This window comes from Sus scrofa, chromosome 1 (assembly GCF_054392235.1).
Source record: "Sus scrofa isolate SSC_HxYL_T2T_F1_AM1 chromosome 1, Sscrofa_HxYL_maternal_Yorkshire_Landrace_v2.0, whole genome shotgun sequence".
NCBI classification, from domain to species: domain Eukaryota; kingdom Metazoa; phylum Chordata; class Mammalia; order Artiodactyla; family Suidae; genus Sus; species Sus scrofa.
The window spans coordinates 288,508,544-288,529,368 of NC_139383.1; the positions used below are offsets into that span (position 1 = coordinate 288,508,544).

Below are 20,825 nucleotides of genomic sequence, written 5' to 3' on the forward strand. Positions count from 1 at the left end.
TGACATCACCCTCTGGGCATGGGGAGCCCCCTGCGGGAGCCGCGAAAGCCAGGTGGGGACTTGGTGCAGGAGACTGAGCCACCGCCTCCTACATGCCCAGCAGGCAGGCTGGTACCGGGCCCTCAACGACCCAGTTCCCGTGGCTTAGAGCTCAGGCAGACGTCGTGTGCTCTGGGCGAGGCAGCAGCCACAGAGACGTCGGGACCCTCACTCAGCATTTGGAAATTGAACAAGAAAACTTAGCCCACAGGTCAGAGGAGGTCGCGAGAAAAACTGGACTCGGTTAACTGAGTCCCGGGTGCAAAGGGACCCCCCGCCCCTGCCAGGGGGCGTCAGCCTGCGGCCTGTGTGACGCGTCACACCTGGGTGCAGGGGGCCCCGGTGACTGCCGTATGCGGGAGCAGGGGCAGGACGCGCTGGGCACCCTTGTCTCGTTTCGTGTGTAGGAAATTTCCAGAGTGAAAAGGACGCAGCTGGGAAGGAGGACGAGGCTCCCAGAAGTCAGTGCCTGGGAGGGTGTGACGCGCCCGAAGCTGAGCTCCTTGGGACACAGGGGACAGAGGGCACAGGGGCTTGGTCTCGTGCCAAAGAAACACCTGCAAGGGGGCACTGGCCAGGGCCGCCGGGCTGCCGCTGGTTCTGGGGACCCACCCAGGCCAGCCCGCGTGGTCTGGTCGGCAGAGGAAGCAGGCCCGCCCGCCCACCCGGCCCTGCGCTGGCGTGTGGACCCAAGGGCCCGCTGGCCAACTCCCAGCAGGCCTGCATACGCCCTGCGGCGGGCTTCTAATTAAAACAGGGCATTTCCAGGAAGGCCGCTGGTGGCCTGGGGTTCAGGATCAGGCCTCATCCCTGCTGTGGACTGGATTTGGTCCCCGGCCCAAAAGCTTCCGCGTGCCATGAGCACAGCCAAAAAAACCCCACAGGACTTCAAAAAAAATTATTTATTTGTTGGCTGCACCTGCGGCTGGGGCAGTTCCTAGGCCAAGGACTTGAATCTGTGCCATGGCGGTGACCCAGCTGCTGCCCCCCAGGGAGCCCCCCCATGTCTTTGCCCCTCCGCTGCTCTGATGTGCACGTCATGACGTGGTCGCTGCTGGTAGGGCCTTTCTTCCGCGGGTCAGGGGGTCAGCGGGGGCCCCGGGCCCACCTCCTCCTGGCCGCAGCAGTGGGTGTCGCCCTAGGGCAATCCTGGAACACAGATCACTTGATGGCACGGTGCCCTGACCCCTCGGACCCCCTCTGCCTGGTGGGCCTGGGCAGGTGGGGTGAGGCCCTACCACCCACCTGCAGTCCATGGACCGGGCCGCGCGGGGGACTGGCCCTGGAGCCTAGCGGGCTCTAGACAGGCTGACCCCAGACAAGCCTCCGCACCCACGTTCCCAGGCTCCCTGTCCCCTCCCTCCACCTGTTACTCCAGGCCCAGAGCCTCTCGCAGCGGAGCCCGTACTGCTCCAAGGACCCGGCTCCACCTCTGGGGATGCCCGCCCTGACTCAGGCCTCAGTTTCGGGGGGACCAACAGTGCTGGGGCCTGATGCCGACGTCGCGGGGGGGGGGAAAGTGCCGCAAGGACACGGCTGGGACAGTGACGCTGCCCTAGGGTGGCCGGGGTGGGTGTCTCTGAGGAGCGGACGGTCAAGCAGAGACTGAATGGAGGTATGGATGAGCCTGGCACACACGGAAGACAGGCCAGGCAGATGGGCGGCAGCGCAAAGGCCTTGGGGCACACCTGGGCTGGCGGGAGGGGAGCGCCCCCACGACCCTGCCCTGCCCCCAGAGCCCCGCATTCGCCCGGCCTGCCATGAACGACACCATCGCACCCGAGCCAAGGGCCCGTGCCACTCACCCCGCCCCTCACACCAGCCGCCTCCGCTTCCGGGCGTGCCAGGCGTGCCGGGTTCTGAGTATGTCAAGGTCGTCAGAATCCAGGCCGGGGGCTGCCGAGCCCTCACCAGGTGCTCCCTGAAACAAAACCCGAGCAGAAGGGGACGAGTGACCCTCCAGCCACCACGGGCAGGGGATGAGGGAGCAGCGGGGAGCAGCGAGAGGTCTTCGGACGCCGTGTCCCGAGGCCGGGACGGGCAGCTGCGCAGACTCTGGGAGGGGCTGGGGTCCCGACAGTGGGGGCCACTGCAGGCTGGGCTGGCGACAGGTCAGTCAGGGGCTGACGGGGAGGGAACGGAGAGCTGCTGCCTTCCAGCAGCCACTCGGGGGCTCCGGGCCCCCAGCTGGGCCTGCAGGGCAGGGACCCAACCAAGGGGGACGGTGGTGCCAGAGGCTGCACCCGCCGTGGGGACGGGGCCCTGGGACGGAAGGGAGATGGGCTGGGCCGGTCTGGCAGGAGAGTGGGGCCCACCCTGGCCACGTGTCAAGGGGAGGGACCGACTACTTCTGGGGTCCCCGGAGCAGGGGCCTCTCAAAGCCGGCACAAGAGTCCGCGGGGACCCGGCCCTCCCGCTGGGCCCCCTGGTAACAGGTGACAAGGAGACACCTCCTCGTGAGGAGGAGACGCTGGGGACGACAACGCTGGGCGGGACTCCCGAAGGACCTCCGCCTCCACGAAGCGCGGGCACCGCGGCCACCACGGGGGGTGAGCGCACCGGGGCCCCAGGACCGCTTCTCCCGCAGTCGAGGCCGCGTGGTGGGCCTGGCGTCCCCGCAGCGAGCTTCCTGCTGCCCAGATGCCACACAGCATCGGGCAGCCTGGAGGCCTCTTCCTCCTCGGAAACCAGCCGGCCGGCCCTCCCAGCCCCACTTCCCCTGCTCCCGCCTGGGGGTCTGGGGGCCAGACCCCCCCGCCCCAGTCGCCGTGCAGGAGGCGCGGGGAGAGGCGAGGGCTCCGCACCACGACCGCCTACCTGAGTGGGGGTGGGGGCTGCGGGCCCCGCCTGGCGTCCACTGGGCCAGCCCCCGAGCGGTCCGCCGTTGTCAGCAAGCTCCAGCTCGTCCAGGCTGTCGTCGTCGCTCTCGGAGTCCACCCCCGCGGCTGCTGACAGGGTGGTGGGGACGCCGTGGGGCGGCAGGGTGGCCAGGAGCGCGGGCAGGGCGAAGGCCGCCAGGAACCGTGCCTTCAGCAACAGGTAGGCCGGGCTGGACTGGAGCCGCTCCCGCACCTGCCCCAGGGGGGCCTGCTGGGCTCCGGCTGCCCCGCTGGGCACCAGGGAGGCAGCCCTGTGCTCCAAGGCCTTCTTGTGGAGCAGGAGGCCAGACAGCGCCCGCAGGCTGCACAGTGTGGGGGGCTGGTAGGGGAGCCTGCTCGCCAGCGGGGGCACGCACACCCCCCGCTGCCCTGTCAGCCACCCCCGCACGGCCGCCTCGCTCTCCTGGGACAGGAGGCGCAAGTCCGGGGCACCCTTCTCAGGCCCAGGCCAGGGTGGGGGTGGCCTCTCCAGGCCCTGATGCCTCGTGGGTGCCCCTCCTGGGCTGAGGCCACCTGGCAGAGGCAGCTGGCTGGACCCACAAGGCTCGGCCTCAGGGTGGTCGGCCAGGGGCTTGGCCGGGGACAACGTCCTGGGCACAGATGCCTCCCCAGCCACCTGGGCTTCTCCGGGGCAGGACGGTCCCCCAGGGCCGTGGGCCACGTCACCGTCCCCCTCTGCAGGGCTTTGGGCCGTGGGGGGTGTCTTGGCAGGGGGATCGGGCCCCACACTCACGTGGGCTGGGGGCTGCTTGGGGCCCCGGCCCGCCCGCGTCTCCGTCAGGGAAGGAGGAGGCGTGCCCGACAGCCCCTCGGGGTCAGGAGGCCCTGCTGGCCTGGGAAGGCCCACCACAGCTGGCACAGGGAGCAGCCCCTGGGCTGTGAGCACCCAGGTAACGGGCAGAGGGGTGCTGGCCACCACGTGGGATGCGCCCGTGTGTGCAGCCAGAGCCGGCGTTAGGCTGCGGGGCTGAACAGGCAGCTGAATGGGGCTGGGGGCTGCAGGGAGAAAAGGCGGTGCTTCGGGCAGGCCCTGCTTCCGAGACGTGGCTGGTGCCTGCGACTGTCCGAGGCTGCTCAGGTGGCAGCTCGCAGGGACCTGGCTGGGGCCCAGAGCTGGGGCCCTGGGGGCAGCAGGGGTCACGCCGGCTGCCATGGAGGCCGGAGCGAGGGCCAAGGCGTGCAGGGATGGCGGTCCCTCCTTGGCTGAGGCCCAGGGGCCTGGAGCACCTGGACTGGCTACTGCCGGGCCCCCAGGTCCAGAGAGCACGGCGCCGGAGACCGGGAGCTGTTGGGGGGGCAGCGGCTGGAGGATGGCGGGCGAGGAGAGCAGCCCCTGGGGCGGGAGGACCGCGGGGCCCTGGGCGGCCTTCCGGGCTCGGGCCTCCCGCAGACGCTTCTCGCGAAGCAGCTCAGACACGGTTTTGGGCTTGGGCCGGGGTCCACTTGGAGCTGGTGCGGACTGAGGCCCGCCGCCCCCGCTGTGGCTGGCACTCTTCTTTGCTGCTCCTCGGGCTGACCCGTTCTGGAAGAGGTGGCCTGTGGGGAGGAGAGGACAGGCCTGTGAGCTCCAGGCTGCCAGCTCTGCGTCCCTGGGGAAGGGCCCTCGGGGTGGGTAGCTGGTGGGAAGGGCAACCAGGCCAAGGGGTGTGTCAGGCCCGCTCGGCACCCCAGCCATGACCGGGTGGGCAGGGGGGAGCCCGCGGCAACCCTGCACTTCGGCTTACGTGCCCAGTGAGCGTGTCCCAAGTGAGGACTACTGCCCCCCCAGCTCCCCGCTCCCAGGACCCCAGACCCTCCACCAACTCTGTTGCTGTGGGGAGACCCCCTGAGCTGGTGCCGGGGAAGGCTGGCTCTCAGTGCCAGGAGCTGCCCCCCCGCCCGTCAGCCAGGCCTTGTCCCTGTCACGGGATCCAAGCAGACCCAGCGCAAGGGGCCAAATCGGAAGCCCGGGTCGGCCCCTCTCCCACTGAACACCGAAATAAAGGAAGAGGCAGACGGGCATCACCTGGGCTATTCCGGGCACTCGACGGCACCTGAGAGAGAAAAGAGTGGAGCTGGCACCTCGGGGACGCCCCATGCACAGCAGGCCGGTCACTCGCCTCTCACTTGCAGTGGGGACGAGGCCCCAAGCCCAGGGCCCACCCCCCTCCCAACACGACTCCACCCCAAAGCACCCCGGAGAGCTCGTCTCGGGGGGTCAGGGCTGAGGGGTCTGCAGGGAGAGGCAGGAGGGCCCACGGCCTCCGGACAGCAGCACGGTCCCGTCACCCGCTCCTGGAGACCAGGCTTAGGGACACAGCTCCTCCCGACGGAGCCCGCCTGCCCAAGGTCCCCACCCAAGGTGGCCCGTGGGGGAAGGTGCTGGCGGTGCCATCGGCCTCAGCACTGGGGGTGGCCAGGGGGACAGAGGAGCCCAGGAGGCACTCACCCTCCCCCCGCTTGGCAGGGCGGGCGGCTGGGCCCTCCTCTCCCGAACGACCTCCATGCAGCCGGCCGTGTCGATCCGGAACAGCTGAAGGACGGGTGGCACCGCTTGGCCCCGGTGACAGGCAGCTCTTCCCAGCCCGTCCTGAGATGCCCTCCCCCCAGTGAAGATGTAGTGGGGGCCCCGGCGGGTGCCGACCACAGCGGCTTTTATGGCGCGGCCCCCAAGCCCCGGGTCCCCTGGACTCTGGCCCTCGGGGTGCCTGAGCGGCGGTGTCTTCCCTGCCCCGACTCAGGTCCTCGGGAGGCCGTGCCCGGCGTCTCGTCCCCTCCGTTCCAGGGCCTGGGGGTGCCGGCGCCCCCGCCCCTCCCTCCCCCGGGCTCCAGCTGACGGTGGCAGCCTGCTGCCCCGGCCACGCTGACACCCACACAAAGTCCCAGGGCCCAGGAGGACCATTTTGAAGGATCCACAACTTCAAAGAGCTGGACTTGAAGGAACAACCCGCCAGAGACTTCACACCCGCGCCCAGAGGGCCAAGCACAAGGCGGCTGCGCCGGCGCCTACCTGAATGAGGAGGGTGAAGACGGGGGTGCTGGCCAGGCGGGCGCCCTGCAGCTGCTTCCCGATGCCATCGGCTGGGGGAGAGGGAGCAACAGCCAAGTGGCCCAGGGCCCCCTCCTCGCGAAGAAGCCCAAGTCGAGCTGCTGCCGCGCTCAGCCAGGGGCGTTCCCGAGCCCACCCCCGGAGAAGACGCTCCCCAAACCCGCACGCGGGCACCCAGGTAGGCGGAAAGCTGTCGAGCTGCTCCCCCTTGCGCTCCCAGGATGAGAGGGAGAGGCAAGATCCCAACCCCCAAGCGGACAGTGGGTTTCCAGCCCCCACACCCCAACAGGGCAGGAGTGGCCCCCTGAGCCTGTGGGTCCCTGGGCACGTGGGGGGCAGCACCTCGCCTGTGCAGCACGGCGGGCCTCCAGGGCGCACACGGCAGGGTGACGTCGCCCACCCACGGGCTCACGGCCATCAGAAGCTGGCGCTCAAGGAGCCTCCTCTGCAGGGCGTGTCTCCGGCGCCACCGCGGCTGCACGCGGGGCCTGGCCACGCTGCCGTCGCTGGGGCTGGGCCCCAGGGGTGAGCCGAGCAGGCGAGGCCGCCGCAGCTTCTCCTTCTGAGGACAGAAAGGCACCTGGGTGTCCGCCCGTCGTTCTCACGCCCGCCGGTGCCAGAAGGGACCCCCAGGCTCGGAGGAGGGGAGACGGCGGCGAGGCGGGCTGGGGGGTAGGGGCTTGGCGGCTGGGGCGTCGCAGGCGCCCACGGGCAGGCTCTTACCAGTGCCCGGCACAGGGCGGCCGTGTTGGTCCTAAGCACGCGCAGCACCGTCTCCAGGGGCACCGTGAGCGGACGCCTCGGCCCCTGACGGGAAGACAGCGTGAGGTGGCTGCGCTCGGGCTGCACGCACAGCCCCTGCCCCGACCCCAGGCTCGTGGCGCCGGCACGCTGGGCCGGTGGAAACGCCCTCTGGAGTGCGGTGGCCCCAGGCGGGGCCTCCCCCAGAGGAGGGTCACGGCTCCCTAAGCGCTGGCTGCAGAGGCGGCACCAGAACAGTCCCCACCCCAAGCCTGCGCTAAACTGGGCGGCAGGTCTCGGACCTGATATCACATCCCCCCCGAGCAGCGGGCCCACGCGGTCCCCTGGGCACACAGGACGGGCCAGTCTGTCTGATCCAAACGCCACCCAAATGTGGCCAGAGCTGAGTCTGAACCCAGGGCCCCCACACCCCCGAGACCGGCCAGGTCGGACCAGGTGGACGGCGGGGCCCTCCCGGGACTCAGGCAGGTCGGGGGGAACAGCTCCCACTCGCGGCCCCGGCCTCCTGTGCCCCACCCCCGCCCACGGCCTACCTCGTCCGCCAGCCCCTCGGAGCCCGAGGGGCGCGCATCCGCTGAGCGTGGGCACCCGCCGCCTCTCAGGCTGGCGCTTGGGGTCTCAGAGGGGGCCTGGGCCCGGCCCGCCTCCTCTCCTGGGGCCACGTCGGAGCCCTCGGGAGGCCTGGGGGAGGCGCTGCGGTGGCCGGGCCAGGCCCCCGGCCCCACTCCCCACGGCACCCTGGCGCTCTGCCTGGTGGGAACCCACAGGTCCATGTCCGGCACGGGGTGCTGCGCCGATGGCGGCGCCGGGCCATCCGCCCGGGCCTCTGGGGCTCCCTCCGGCTCCACGTCCTCACTGCTGCTGGAGCTGCTGCTGGAGCCCCCGCTGTCCCCGCTGTCCTCGCTGTCCTCGCTGCTGGAGCTCCAGCACACCCTGCGAAGGGGCCGCCGCCGCCGCCTGCCCCGGCTCTGCTGCTTCTGTGGAGGAAGGGCCGCTCGGAGGTCCTGGCTCCCAGGGTTCAGCCCGGGGACAGGCCGGCCCGCCCTCTGGCGGGGGGCCCGAGGGGCGGAGAGCGTGGTACCGGAAGCCCACCCTCCCGACGGCTCCGTGGCGAGCGCAGCGGCCGGCCAGGCCGTGTCTCTCTCTCTGCCCTCGGCTGCCGGGAAGGAGGGGCGCTGCCAGAAAGCAGGCTCCCTCGTCCTCGCCCCCAGCCACCCCGGGTGACGCTGACCCACAGGCGCCGGGCCTCTGGCCAGCTCCCGGCGAAGCCTCACCCTGGCCATGATCTTCCACTTGCTCAGGCACTGGGAGTCTGTCCGGTGTGGGAGCTCAGAGGCTATTTTCGCCCAGTGACCTGCAGGAGCAGAGAGCATGGAATCACTCCCTACAGAAGGTTCTGGTAACACGGTTTACGGGCCGCGAGGTGCGCCTGTGTCTCCTGGAGAGGACCTTGCTGCACTCCGTCAGAAGGGGGTTTCAGGCTTGAACCTGCGCCCCCGTGGAGAGCAGTCAGGCTCTTAACCCACTGAGCCACAAGAGGAACTCCACAGGCGAACCAGAGATTTAAGGAGCAACAGAAAAAGGAGGGAGCTGGGCTTCGGATGCGAGTCCACCTCCTCCCCCGGCTGCCAGTCTCCTGAATGAAGCAATTTTTCCTCTCTGACCACAAAAGGAAAAGATTGGAGTTCCTGTCGCGGCACAGCGGAAACGCATCTGACCCGTGTCCACGAGGACGCAGGTTCCATCCCTGGCCTCGCTCCCTGGGTTAAGGATCCAGCGCCGCCGTGAGCTGGGGTGCAGGTCGCAGACGCGGCTCGGATCTGGGGTGGCTGCGGCGGTGGCTGGGGTGCAGGCTGGTGACCACAGCTCCAATGGGACCCCTAGCCTGGGAACCTCCATGTGCCGCGGGTGCGGCCCTAAAAAGACAAAGAAAAGATCAAGGAAGCTAAACGCTGGTTCTTTGAAAAGATAAACTCTCAGCCACACACATCAATAAAATCAGAGCCGGAAAGCAGTTACAACCGGTGCCACAGAAACAGAGGCCCACGTGACGTGGTCGCGCACAAGCCACGCGCCCAATCAGATGAGTCCCGGAGAGGTACGTCCGTCCTTCCGAGACGGAGTCAGACAAACAGAAAACACGAGCAGACTGACGACCCGAGGAAACCCCGCCTCAATCGTTTAGCCAACTCAGCAAACACAAGCCCAGGGCCGGACGGCTTCGGAGGCAGGCTCTCCAGAGCCTCTGCGGAAGCGCTAGCACGCCAGGGCTCCCCGCGGCGTCACCCACACAGGGACGCGACCCACGGCTCCGCTGAGGCGTGAGGAGGAGGGTCAAGAAGACAGAGGGTGCACACAGCGGGCGAGGCTCCGCCGCAGGACAGAAACGAAATCTTGCAACGACGTGGACGGACCTAGAGGGCGTCAGGCCACACGAGGCAAGACAGAAAGACGTGCTCAGCACAATCTCACTTACGAACCGAGTCTCAAAGGTGAAACAGAACAAAAAACACAGGCACAGAGAACAAACGGGCGGCAGCCGAGGGGTGGGGCCGCACAGGGCGACTCGGGGTGGGTGGGGTGGGGGTGCCGAGAGGCCCGAGCCCCCAGCCCCGCCAGGAAGGCAAGGCCGGGCCAGGACGAGGGCCAGACACGCACCGCGGCCGGCAGCACCACCCTCGGAGGCACGGACGGCTCCGAGACTCACCGCGGGGGCTCCTGACACGAGCACGCGTCCCGTCACTCCCTCGTGCCCGTGGACCTCAAGAGACTCGGGGAAACGGGGACTCACCCACGCCGTGTTTTCCTATCAGCTCAAGGAGCCTTTCCTCTTCTTGGGCACTCCATCGTCCCTTCTTCAAGCTCAGCCGCAACCTCCGGAGATACCTGCGGCAAACGGAACGAGGGGTCCTGGAGAAGCCACGCGGCTGCCGGCCCCCGCGACGGTTTCCAAGCCGCGACACCCAGAGCGCAGGCGGCCACAGAGGAGCACAGGGAAGCGACGTCCGCTGACGGCTTGCTGGAAACGCTCGTGCTTCAAAGGTCACCCCTGAGAAGAGGGGGGTCTACGCGTCACGCATCTGCCGAGAGACTCGTATCTGGAGCACGTCGAGAACGTCCCATTTGAAGACAGCGGAGGACAAGCACCGCTACTTCTTCAGAGAAGACGCGCAAATGGCCCCACAGCACCGGGAAGGACGGTCGGCATCGCCAGCCGTCAGGGAAACGCACCCCAAAACCACAGGGAGAGCCCGTTCACGCCCACTAGGACGTGGGCGACGTGGGCGCCAGGACGGTCAGAGACGGCAAGGACGTGGGGACGGGCCCCCCTCGCGGCTGGCGGGACGGACAACCTTCCGAAAACAGCTGCGCCTCCCCAAGTTAGAGAAGCGGCGCCCCGAGGCCCGCGACTGCCCTTGCAGGCGCGGCTGAAACGAGCGAGCACCCGCGTGGTCTCGCTCTCGCGGGTCCCTGTGACGCGACAGGTGCCAGGACGTCGTGCGTTTCCGAGGCGGAGCTGCTCCGCTGCCCACGCGCACCCTCCCGTCCGCTCTGGGGCAGACACGTGGGTTGGGCCGCCGTGAACTCTGCCGCGGGCAGGTGGGCGTACAAAGGGCCGAGGCCCTGCTGTCAGTTCTCTCGGGGACGGGGTGCGACGGCAGGGGACCCAGCCATCCTCTGCTCAGCGTCCCGCAGAGGCCCCGAGGCTGTCCCGGCGGCCGCACCATGTTCCGATCCCGCCGACAGCCAGTGCAAGGGCGGCAGCCGGGCCGCGTCCTCTCCAGCACCTGTCCCTCCCCAGCTGTAAAAGCGCCAACGTCCCAAGGCACGGGAAGCGGTCGCCGGCTGCGCTGCCGCCTCGAACGTCGACAATGACGGACTCGGGGCCACGTGCGTGTCTCCCCCGGGGACGTGTCCCGTCAAGCCCTCACCTGTCTTGAGCGGGGCTCTTATTAGGGAGCAGCGTTTCTTTGTGGGGTGACCACGGCATTATCTAAAACTACTGGGATGACGGCCGCGCGGCCCCAGGAACACACTAAACCCACGGAACCGTATGCTTTAAGTCAGCGAGTCAGATGTGAGCTACATGATAAAGCTGTTACCAAAAAAATAAATGAGCCAAGAAGGAGGACGCCGAGGCGGCCTGCAGAGACCCTGCCCCGGGGCCTGGGAGAGGAACTTGGGGAGCAGGGCTCAGGGCAACCCTGAGCAGGGCAGCTGCCAGGACCTCACGTGGCGCCTGGACAAAACCTGGTTTGAGAAAGCGGCCATCCTGCTTCCGGAGCAGGCCAAGCCCGCCACCCCAGGCCCCGAGGGCCGCGCCGCCCTCCTCAGCCCGCAGGCCACCGGGGCCAGCCCCCAGCCCCAGCCCCCAGCCCCGCCCGCGGCCCACACGGAAGCAGCCCCAGCAAGGCCTCCCTGGCCGGCGCTGTGCGACTCACCGATCTCGGCACTGGGCATCGCTCCTACCTGGCACCTCCTCCCGGATTTTAAACCAGTCCTGCTCCCCATATTTGGCAACTGCCTGGAGCAACTTCTGCAGGGAGAGACGAGGAGACAGACAATGCCTCTGCGGGCAGGGTCACGACCTCTGTACCCCCGCGTTGGCCCAAGACAGGGCACAGGGCCCAGCAGCCCGGCCGGGGTCCCGGCAAACGCACCGCGTCCTCCTCTGGTGCCCAGAGCCCCTTCTTCAGGGCGGGGTCCAAGCTTTTGGTCCAGCGGTAGATGAGCTGCGTGGAGTCCCTCCCCTCCATGTAGTAGGCGACTGCAGACAGAGCCCGCGGCGAGTCAGGCGACCCCAGGCGACCGGCTCGCGGGCCGCCCGGGAGGACCCCCAGGACTCACTGCGCCGGTAGGGGATGTGGCTGCCGACACCCATGGCCTGCACCAGCTGGGTGAGCATGCGGTCCTCCTCCTGCGTCCACTCCCTGCGCTTCAGGGCTGCATTGTGCTGCTGGTACTTCTGCAGGCACTGGAAGGCACTGCGGCGGGTCTGCGGGCACGGGGGGGGAGGCGGGGGTCACGGCCCAGGGCCTGGGACCGGGGACAGTGGGGGGCACCCCTGACGGCAAACGGGGCCACTGACAGGGATCGCCAAGCCCCGGCTGACGCAAGAGGTCTGTCTGCACAGTCCCGACGGTGCACTGGCGTGACACCCGCGCCTCCTGCGAACTCAGACTTCATCGGAGTCCTCGGTGCGGCCGGCCCCGAGGCATCAGCTCCAACTCGGGGCCGCGTCCGCTCCTCGAAGCCCACATGGGGCGGCTGAGAGGTGCAGGCCGGGCGGCACTGACAGCCCCTGGTGCGCTGACAGCCTCCGGCTCCCAGCCCCGCCTGTCCCTCCACCCGCCTCCCGGGGAAGGGGTTCCCAGAGCCCGCAAACGGCATCTGAAGCCCTTCTCTCCTAAAGCGAGCTCTGCTTCCAGCGCAGCGGCTGCCTGGCCTTGGGCAGTCCGCTCCGCCACGAGGCCCGGGCCTGGCGATGTGCTTCCGACGTGAACGCGCGTGCGTGGAAGAAACGCCTCACGTGCTGGCCCGCGTTTTCATGGACCACCTCGGCTCCACGAGAGACACGGCCGAGGGAAGCAGAAGAGGGCACAGGCCGGAGAAGGTACTTGTGAAAAGACGCCCGAGGGGAGGTGTGACCAACACACAGACGCCTAGAGCGCAGCAATCAGGAAGCCCGCAACCCGATCCAAACAGGACCGGGGGCCACAACAGACCCGCGGCAAAGACGACGTGGGGACGGCACACAGCGCGGGAGCTTCCAGGGCCTCTGTCTCAGGGGACACGAACAGGACGACCCCGCCCGAGGCTGGGCCCCCGGGGGCAGCAGGAACTCCCGCTCCGAGGCGGGAAGGTGGCCAAGCGCAGCCGCTCCGAGGGCCACTGCGGGTACGGAGCGGGACGTGCTGCCACTGCGACCCAGCGACCGCGCGGCCTGCGCCTGACCCAGAGGTGGTGAACACTGCGTGGACCCCGCCGCCCGCCAGACGTGCTCTGCCGCTGTCCTCACGGGGACACACCTTGGACGCCCCCGAGCTGCCCTTCAGCAGGTGCTGAACAAGGAAATTCCGGCCCATCCAGACACCGGAACACGACTCGGTGTGAACAAGAAACGAACCACCCCGCCCTGCAGACGAGGAGGAAACTCAACTGCAGGAGCCGTCGCCCTGGGAAGCCTCCACCCTCGAGGCCCTCGGAACGAGGCGAGACAGTGGGGACAGCGCAACGACGAGCAGCTGCCGGGGTGGGGGTGGGGGTGGGGGTGAGGTGGCGGGACCCCGGGGCACAGCGGGGAGGGTTTAGGACAGTGAGAACCTGCTCTGCTCGAGGTGCAAAGGGGGGCACACGTCATCTGCTTCTGCGGAAACCCACCCCAGTGCAGCACCCCCACGACCCTGACGGAAACCGGTGACTGTGACGCGGTAAGGACGGGCGCCGCTCCGGGGAGGCGAGGCCCGCGGGGCACAGGGCCCGCGAGAGACGCTGCCCCTTCCTCTCAACTTTGCTATGGAGCCAAGCGGCTCCAAAAAAGGTCTTAAGAAAGGAAAACGCTAAGAAAACGAACGACAGAAAAGGAACTTGTGCAGCCCTGTTTACCGAGCGAAGGAGAGCCCGTGTCCCTAGTCGCACAGCAGCTGCCACCCGGGTTTCACCCGACTCGCGGCCACATGCTCCTTCAGAGTCCAGCGGCTCCAGAGAGCGCAACTCAGGAATGGGACCCCAGGAGTTCCCGTGTGGCGCAGTGGTTAGCGAATCCAACGAGGAACCATGGGGCTGCGGGTTCAATCCCTGGCCTCCCTCAGTGGGCTGGGGATCCGGCGTTGCCGTGAGCTGTGGTGTGGGTCGCAGACGCGGCTCAGATCCTGCGTTGCTGTGGTTGTGGTGGAGACCAGCGGTTGCAGCTCTGATTAGACCCCTAGCCTGGGAACCTCGACCTGCTGAAAGTGTGGCCCAAAAAGACGGAAAAAGACAAAAAACAAAAAAAGAATTCTACCTAAGAGGTGCGTACGGAACCCTAGACTCCCAGAGCAGGGGATACCTTGGTTTTCACTTATTTATCCATTTCGCTTTTTCGGGCTGCACCCGCAGCATGTGGAGCTCCCGGGCTAGGGGTCAAATCAGAGCCACAGCTCCTGAGCTGCACCACAGCCACAGCCACGCCAGATCCTTAACCCCCGAGCAAGGCCAGGGATTGAAGCCACAACCTCATGGATGTTAGTCGGGTTCGTTACCCCCGAGCCATGACGGGAACTCCTGTACGCTTTGTTTTTCAACAGCTTTGGTAAGTTCAGTTTGGTTTGCTGCAATCACATGCTTGGCCACTAAAAACTGAGAAATTAAAAGACGGGAAATTTTGCAGATCACGTTTTCAGGTCGTGACATCTGACCTAAAGAACAGTGAAAAGGATTCCAACAAGCCCAACCGTTTAAAATGAGAAAACAAACTCCTACACGAGCCAAGATCTGAAGAGGCAGAAAACTGAACCCACAGCCGCCCCCGCCCAGTAAGAGGGCGCCGGCTCAGACCCAGCTGCCCTCAGAAGAGTGGGCCCCGCACGCTCCGTCCTTCAAGACAGAGGCCTCGGTCCCCACCTCGGCAGACGGGAACCGCAGCGAAGCCCGGAAGAAACCAGGGAAGGGTCTCGAACACCCAAAGCAGCTCCTCCCGAGCTCTGCCGGCGACAGGAGAGAAGGGAGGGGAAGGGACGCGCACGGGGCTCCCGGCGGCGTGGGGAGCGTGCCTGCGGGACGGAGCTCTGGGGCTGCAGGGCCCGGGGCCCGGGGCCCCTGGAGACTCCGCCTCCCCCAGGGCCACACCCTCGCCGGGGTGAGCGCAGACCCACGCCTGCCGCCCCCGGCTGCGGAACCGGCCCGGCCCCTCCAGTGCTCACCCCCAGCTCCTCGGCGATCTCCTGCCACCGCAGGTGGCCGTGCTTGGCCGCGATGGCCTTCAGCCGGTCCACCTCCTGCGCGCTCCACTCCTGCTTGTTGATGCTCGGGTGCTCGTGGTTCTGCCAGAACTTGCGGGTCTCCTCCGCGCTGCGGCCGCCTTCAAACTGCTCGGCAGAGACGGCAGGTGGGGCCGCGGCCCTCGCGGGGCCCCCGGGGCGGGGCAGGGAGCTCCGGCCTCTCTGCCCGAAGCTGAGCCCGACCCCCAGGACAGAGCCGCCCCCGACTCACGTTCACGTTGGCAATCTTCTCCCAGTCGTGGCTGTCCAGCCTGTGGCCGAGCAAGGCCTCCTCTGGCAGCTGGCTGGGAAAGGACGAGGCGGCGGGTCAGGCCGGGTGCTGGCTCTCCCAGGCGCCGCCCTCCGCGGGGCCCCCTCACCTGATGTCCTGCACCTCCTTCTCGGCCTCGCGGACCTGCTTCTCCAGGGCCTGCCTCTCCGCGTCACTCGTCGCCCTGCTCTGCTTCTGCTGCAGGTACTCCAGCCTGAAAGGCAGAGACGCACTGAGGCCACCGAAGGGGACGCCGTGCCCGGTGGGCGCCGCAGCCTCTCCACGGATCTGGCACGCACCCCACTCCGGGCCACTGCCCCCTGCGGACACATCACCCACCCTCCGCAGGGCCTGGCCTCCTCGCCCAGAGCGGGCGGCAGGACGCCCGCGTGGGAGGCTGGCGTGGACGTGGGTGGGCAGCGGTGGTCCGTGTCCCCACGGCTCCGCTCAGGCCTGCGCCCCCACTGCCAGGCGTGCCACAGATACCCTGACTCCCATGCCCAGCGATGAGGCCAGACGCCGCTGCTTACGGCTGCAGCTTCCAGAACGGGCCCAGAAGAAAGCCCAGGTGCCCCCCGGCTGAGAGGCGACGCGACCCTCACGACCAAGCCTGGCCCACACGTGAAACCCCCGGCCTGAGCCTGGGGGCCGGGCCTCGCTCACGGCAGAGGGGAAACGGAGGCCCAGACCAGAGGGCCCACACGGGCTGCACGACGGCAAGCCCGGCCGGCTCCTCCACGCCCGACCCGGGGCCCTGGCCGCCCTCCGGATGGAGCTCAGGGAGCAGCGGGCGCAGGGCGGACGGAGGCCCTGCTCGGCGGGCAGCCACGTCCCCCGCGCCCCCCGCACCTGGACGTACGTACTTCAGTAACTTGGGCTGAAGCAGACGCTGCAGGCGGTCGCTCACCACGGCCTTCCGGAGCAGGGCCTTCTCCCAGCTCTTCCCTGAGGAGACAGAGGGCGTCGGCACGGGGCCCACCGGGATGCCTGTGCCGCGGCGGAACCCTCTTGGTGACCCCCGCACACCGTCCAGGACACCGTGCCCTCCGTCCCCCTGGGCCTGGCACCAGCTACGTGCACGCACGGGGCATCCCGGACGCTCAGCAATGAGGCAAGAGAGACGGCAGTGAGGCAGTGAGCTGCGGGGTGGCGGCCCCACCCTGGCCTGAGGGGACGGGCCCGGCAGTCAAAGCCCGGAGCAGCCCATGGGGCCCCTGGGCTGGGAGCGGGAGGCAGGGCCAGGCTCTTACACTTGGTCACCAGAAGCTCCTCAAAGGCCTTGACGCCCTGGGCGGCCTTCTCCCGCGTGTCCTCGTTGGCAGGAGGCCCCTGTCAGACAATGTCACATGATGCCACGACGGGGACGGAACCCAAGCCTGCTCCCGGACAGGACGCAGGACCCCGTCCCTGCAGCTTCCTCCAGCAGCCCAGCCATGTGCCAGGCCGGGCCCTGGGCGCTGGCCCCAGAGCCCTGCCCCAGGCCTGGCTCTGGCACAATCCGGCGGGCACAGGGCGTGCTCAGCGGTTGCACGAGGGCAGGACTGCCACTAACACTGCCCGGGCTCGACCGTCTCCCCAGCCGCCCTGCCCACGTGCCCCCTCGAGGAGACGCCTCGTTCCCTCCAAGGAGCGAGGGCAGCCGCCCGTTCCCGGGGATGGGCCTGGCCTTGGGCCCAGGGCCCAGGGCCCAGGGCAGCGTCTTAACTTAGCGAAGCTGGGGAACATTATCCCGAAGAAGCCACAGGAATTCACGACACCCGCAGAAGGGCGTGGGGACAAAAGCCCCGCCCACAGGGCCTGAGCCGCGCGTCGCTGGGCCAGCGGCCCGGCCACTCACCGCCCCGGTGACCTTGTCCTTGAAGTAGGGCTTCATGAAGTGCCCCACGTACAGGCGCGCGGGCGGGCTCCGGCCGTCCTTCACCCTGCGGCCTCCGGACCCCGCCAGGGCCCACGAGACCTCCTCCTGCGGGACACAAGGACCACCCGTGGGCCAGGCAGCAGCGACTCCCCGCAGAGACAGGGGCCGAGGCCGGTCCTACCTGCTGCTCGCGGTTCTGGGCCAGCAGCAGGCTGACCTCGGCCAGCTTCTCGCGGACCACCTCCTGGTAGACCATGTTCAGCTGCAGGCAGGTCTCGGGGTCCTCGGGCAGGGCCCGCTCCTTCGCGTCGTCCTCGTCGTTGCTGGCGTCTCCCCACCGCTCGTCCTCCTGGTCGCGAGGGCAAGGCACAGGTAAGGAGGCGGGACGCACGCCCCCACTCGCTCGCGGCCCCGTGGAGCCATGCTCGGGCTGCGAGACCCGTGACACAGGGCCACCCAGAGGGCACGGGCATTCCCTAGTTCAAAACCATTCGGCTTGGGAGTTCCCTCGCGGCTTAGCAGGCTAAGGATCTGGCATTGCTGTAGCTGTGGCACGAACCACAAACGCGGCACGAGTTCCATCCCTGGGAATTCCTGTCATGGCTCAGTGGTCACGAACCCCACCGGTATCCGTGAGGATGCAAGTTCGATCCCTGCCTCAATCAGTGGGCTAAGGATCCCCCATCGCGGTGACCTGTGGTGTAGGTTGTAAACGCGGCCTGGACCCGGCATTGCTGTGGCTGTGATGCAGGCGGGCAGCTGCAGCTCCGATTCGACCCCTGGCCTGGGAACGTCCATGTGCCACAGGCGTGGCCCTAAAAAGACTAAAAAAAAAAGTCCACCTTAACTGTTGAGCACAGAGAAGGACACCCAGCCTCCTGGGATGAACCAGGGTGGAAAGAAACATGAAGAAAAGAGCGCGCGTGTGTGTGACCACGTCGCTGTGTGGTGTGGCAGAAGTCATCAGAAAACAGTAAATCAACCCCATGAGGAGAAAAAAAACATCTGCTCAGTTTGTTTATTTTTGTCTTTTTACGGCTGCACCCGCGGCACATGGAGATTCCCAGGCTAGAGGGCGAATCGGAGCTGCAGCTGCCGGCCTGCACCAGAGCCACGGCAACGCCAGGTTCTTAACCTACTGAGCGAGGCCAGGGATCAAGCCTGCGTCCTCACGGAGACCAAGCAGGTTCACTAACTCTGAGCCACCAAGAAAACTTCTCGATTTGTATTCTATTTCTAGGAGTTCATTTCAGGGGTGTGAGGAAATACGCAGTTTTCACTTTCTATGGTAGAAGCTTCCGTAGAACCTGGACTTCACAGCAGGCCGGTAGGACTTTCTTCACTGGCAGAAGCAGTTAAGCTGGGACACGTAGGCCACTGCAGCACCAGCAAGAAGAGAAACACAGACGAGCCAAGAGTCCGCCATGGCCACGAGTCCGGAAAAACACAGAGCTATGCCGAACCTGTACCATGGAGCACTCAGCTATTAGAAGCAGCAAGCAGGGAGCTCCCTGGCAGCTCAGCACATTAAGGACTGGCATCGTCACTGGGGATGGTTTAACCCCTGCTCTGGGAACTTCCGCCATGCTGTGGCCACAGCCGCAGCAACACAGGATCCGAGCCGGGTCTGCGACCTACGCCACAGCTCACGGCAACGCCAGATCCCCAGTCCACTGAGCGAGGCCAGGCATCAAACTCGTGTCCTCGTGGATACTAGCCGGGTTCATTAACCTCTGAGCCACTAAGGAAACCCTGGGACAGGCTTAATTTTGATGTTATTTTGAGATGTTTTTACTGACAGAAGTGAGTTACTTCTGCAACACAGAAAAACTAAGCTGAGTTCACGCATCCCCTCTCTCCCCCCACTTCCCGGGCCCACTGGAAGGGTGATGCGTCTGCCTCAGGGGGCGGCAGCTCAGGCCAAAGTTACCGAGAGCAGGGGGCCAGTAGCATCCGCGTCGTCGTCTGGCAGTGACTCTGTAGAGACGCAAACATCACTGGTTGGTGACTGGTCACAGGACGCTGCAGGCGCCGAGGGGACCGACCTGCCCGCCGGTGCGGCACACGGCCCAGTTCCTGGGCCGCCGCAGATGAGAGAGGGCGGAGGCAGGTGGGGATGAGACCAGTGCTGCGCGGACCTTCCTGCCCTGCCTGCTGCGCCCGGTGGCTGCGCACTGCTCACCGGCTGTGTGCAGTGGGCACTGGACCCAGGGCCGGGTCAGCCAGAAAGAGGAGATGCCAGCCTAACACAAAGTGCCCCAGGAATGCAGGGAACAGGGACCACAGGGGCAACGAGGGGAGGCTTTGCAGGAGACAGCTCCGTCCTGGGAGCGGGAGCTCGCCAGAGGCACAGCTCTGATAACACAGGCCCCAGTAACAGGTGAAAAAGGCCCCAGTGTGGCTGTGGACGGTGAGAGGCGGTGCCAGAAGGCGGCGAGCACGCTGGGGGGCTCCGGATGGCCCCACCGCAGGCAGGCCTCCAGTCGGAGCTGCGGGGAGGGGCACTCGGGGCCTGGGGGAGCGTGTGGGGTGGGGAGAACGAGAGCCTGGGCAGCCGCGGCCCGGGGAGAGGCCCCTGGGTCTGAGCCCGGTGACTGCTGGAGCACGGGGACGGCTGATGGCCGAGCTCTGGAAGCCCCGCCCGCAGGACAGCCCGAGGCAGCGGACCAGCACCAGGCAGGTCCCCCCTCACGAAGGAAGGATGGAAACAAACAGTCCAGGGGAGGAAAGGCAGCAGGGCTGCTCTGACCAGGGACGGTGGCCGCTGACCTGCCTCAGAATCCGAATCCAGACTCGACTCTGAGACGTCGTCATTGATGCCTGAAGAGCCTGGATCCAAAATCCTCTCCAGCTCCTTGATCTCCTTGGAAATCTTCTCTCTCTCCGCGTCGACATCCATCCTCCCGCCTGCCCCCACAGGCACGAGGTTAGGATCCCCGGGAGAACGGAGTCGCACCGTTCCGGCCTGACCAAAGCATACCGAGGGGCCTCAGAGGCCGGCCCGGGGGCTGCTGACCTGACGCCCCGCCCGCCTGCTCTGCGCTGTCCACTGCTGCACAGCTGCAACCAGCACAGGGAGAACGATGGGCGCGAACGTGGTCCAACCGCCCCAGAGCCAGGCCAGGAGCGCGCTGCTCACCCCCGGACGGCGGGAGGGCACACCGGCTGCTGGAGGAGGATGAGGAGCCCAGGCGCAGCCTGCTCGGCCTTGCACAGCTGGACACGGACCGCGGCGGGCAAGCTTCCCTGAGACCGACTGACCGGGTTCCAGGAGCCTTCCGAGGGCGGGGCCTGCCGCGACCCCAGCCCAGGCACTAACCCAACCCCGCTAAAGGCCAAGGGCCGCTTCTCTTAGGAACCAGGGTCTGGGGCGTCGAAAAGGGTCACAAGGGAGAAAGGGTCGTAAAGCAGCAGCAGCAGGACAAACACCAAAGCCCCCAAGCACGGACCCAGGAGCCAAAAACACGCCTGAAAAACACCCTCCCGCCCGGGCCGGGCCCCTCCGCGCCGCAGACCCACCGGGCCCCGAGCCTGCGCAGCTCGCGCCGCGGCAGGAGGCCGAGACGCGCAGTGTTCACGAACCCCACGGGCCCAATCCGGCCGGCGCAGAAGCGGCAGCAGCTCCCGGCAGCCGCGGGCGGCGGGAAGGGGCTTCGAGGACCGCCGCGCTGCCGGGCGCCGGGGAGACCCGGGCGCGGACCAGCCCCTGGGCCGCCCCGCCGCCGCCGCCCCTCGCCCGCCGCGTCTGGCCCCTCGCAGCCCCGCACCCGCCGGGGCCCTCGCAGCCTCCCGCCCGCCGCCCTCGCCCGTCACGACCCCTGGTGCCGCACGTCCCCTCACCCGCGCCGCCCCTCACCTGCAGGCAGAGCCGGAGCCGGTCTTCGGCGCCGTTCGCTTCCGGCAGCAGCAGCACGACTGCGGCTCGGCGACCGGAAGTCCCGCCTCCGCGGCCCCGGCAGAGGCGCGGGGCACGCCGGGACGGGGCGCTCGGGAGGGCCGGTGCTGCCCCCGCGCGGCCGCTCTCGGAACT

The 20,825-nt window shown here is 67.8% G+C and overlaps 1 protein-coding gene across 9 annotated transcripts; it reads right to left on the bottom strand.

The window, feature by feature from the left end:
* Nucleotides 1-926: 926 nt before the first annotated feature.
* SNAPC4 (small nuclear RNA activating complex polypeptide 4) lies at nt 927-20,747 on the bottom strand. 9 transcript variants are annotated; one of them, XM_085020290.1, is made up of 25 exons: nt 20,652-20,747; nt 19,565-19,702; nt 18,726-18,772; nt 16,977-17,144; nt 16,775-16,900; nt 16,188-16,266; nt 15,801-15,882; nt 15,047-15,151; nt 14,899-14,971; nt 14,610-14,774; nt 11,557-11,704; nt 11,370-11,476; nt 11,151-11,245; nt 9,500-9,594; nt 7,983-8,062; nt 7,527-7,685; nt 7,242-7,337; nt 6,670-6,753; nt 6,289-6,508; nt 5,908-5,978; nt 5,347-5,430; nt 4,924-4,951; nt 2,857-4,454; nt 1,845-1,960; nt 927-1,188 (listed from the first exon to the last, which is right to left on the bottom strand). In XM_085020290.1, the coding sequence occupies exons 2-24, from the start codon at nt 19,692-19,694 to the stop codon at nt 1,853-1,855; spliced, it is 3,948 nt and encodes a 1,315-aa protein (XP_084876416.1). In that variant the 5' UTR covers nt 19,695-19,702; nt 20,652-20,747; the 3' UTR covers nt 927-1,188; nt 1,845-1,852. The 9 variants fall into 9 exon arrangements, with proteins under 9 accessions (XP_084876416.1, XP_084876369.1, XP_084876387.1 ...); XM_085020243.1 differs by adding an exon at nt 19,812-19,855 and having other exon boundaries at nt 7,242-7,685; nt 9,500-9,757; nt 11,179-11,245; XM_085020261.1 differs by adding an exon at nt 19,812-19,855 and having other exon boundaries at nt 7,242-7,685.
* Between the last annotated feature and the right edge of the window lie 78 nt (nt 20,748-20,825).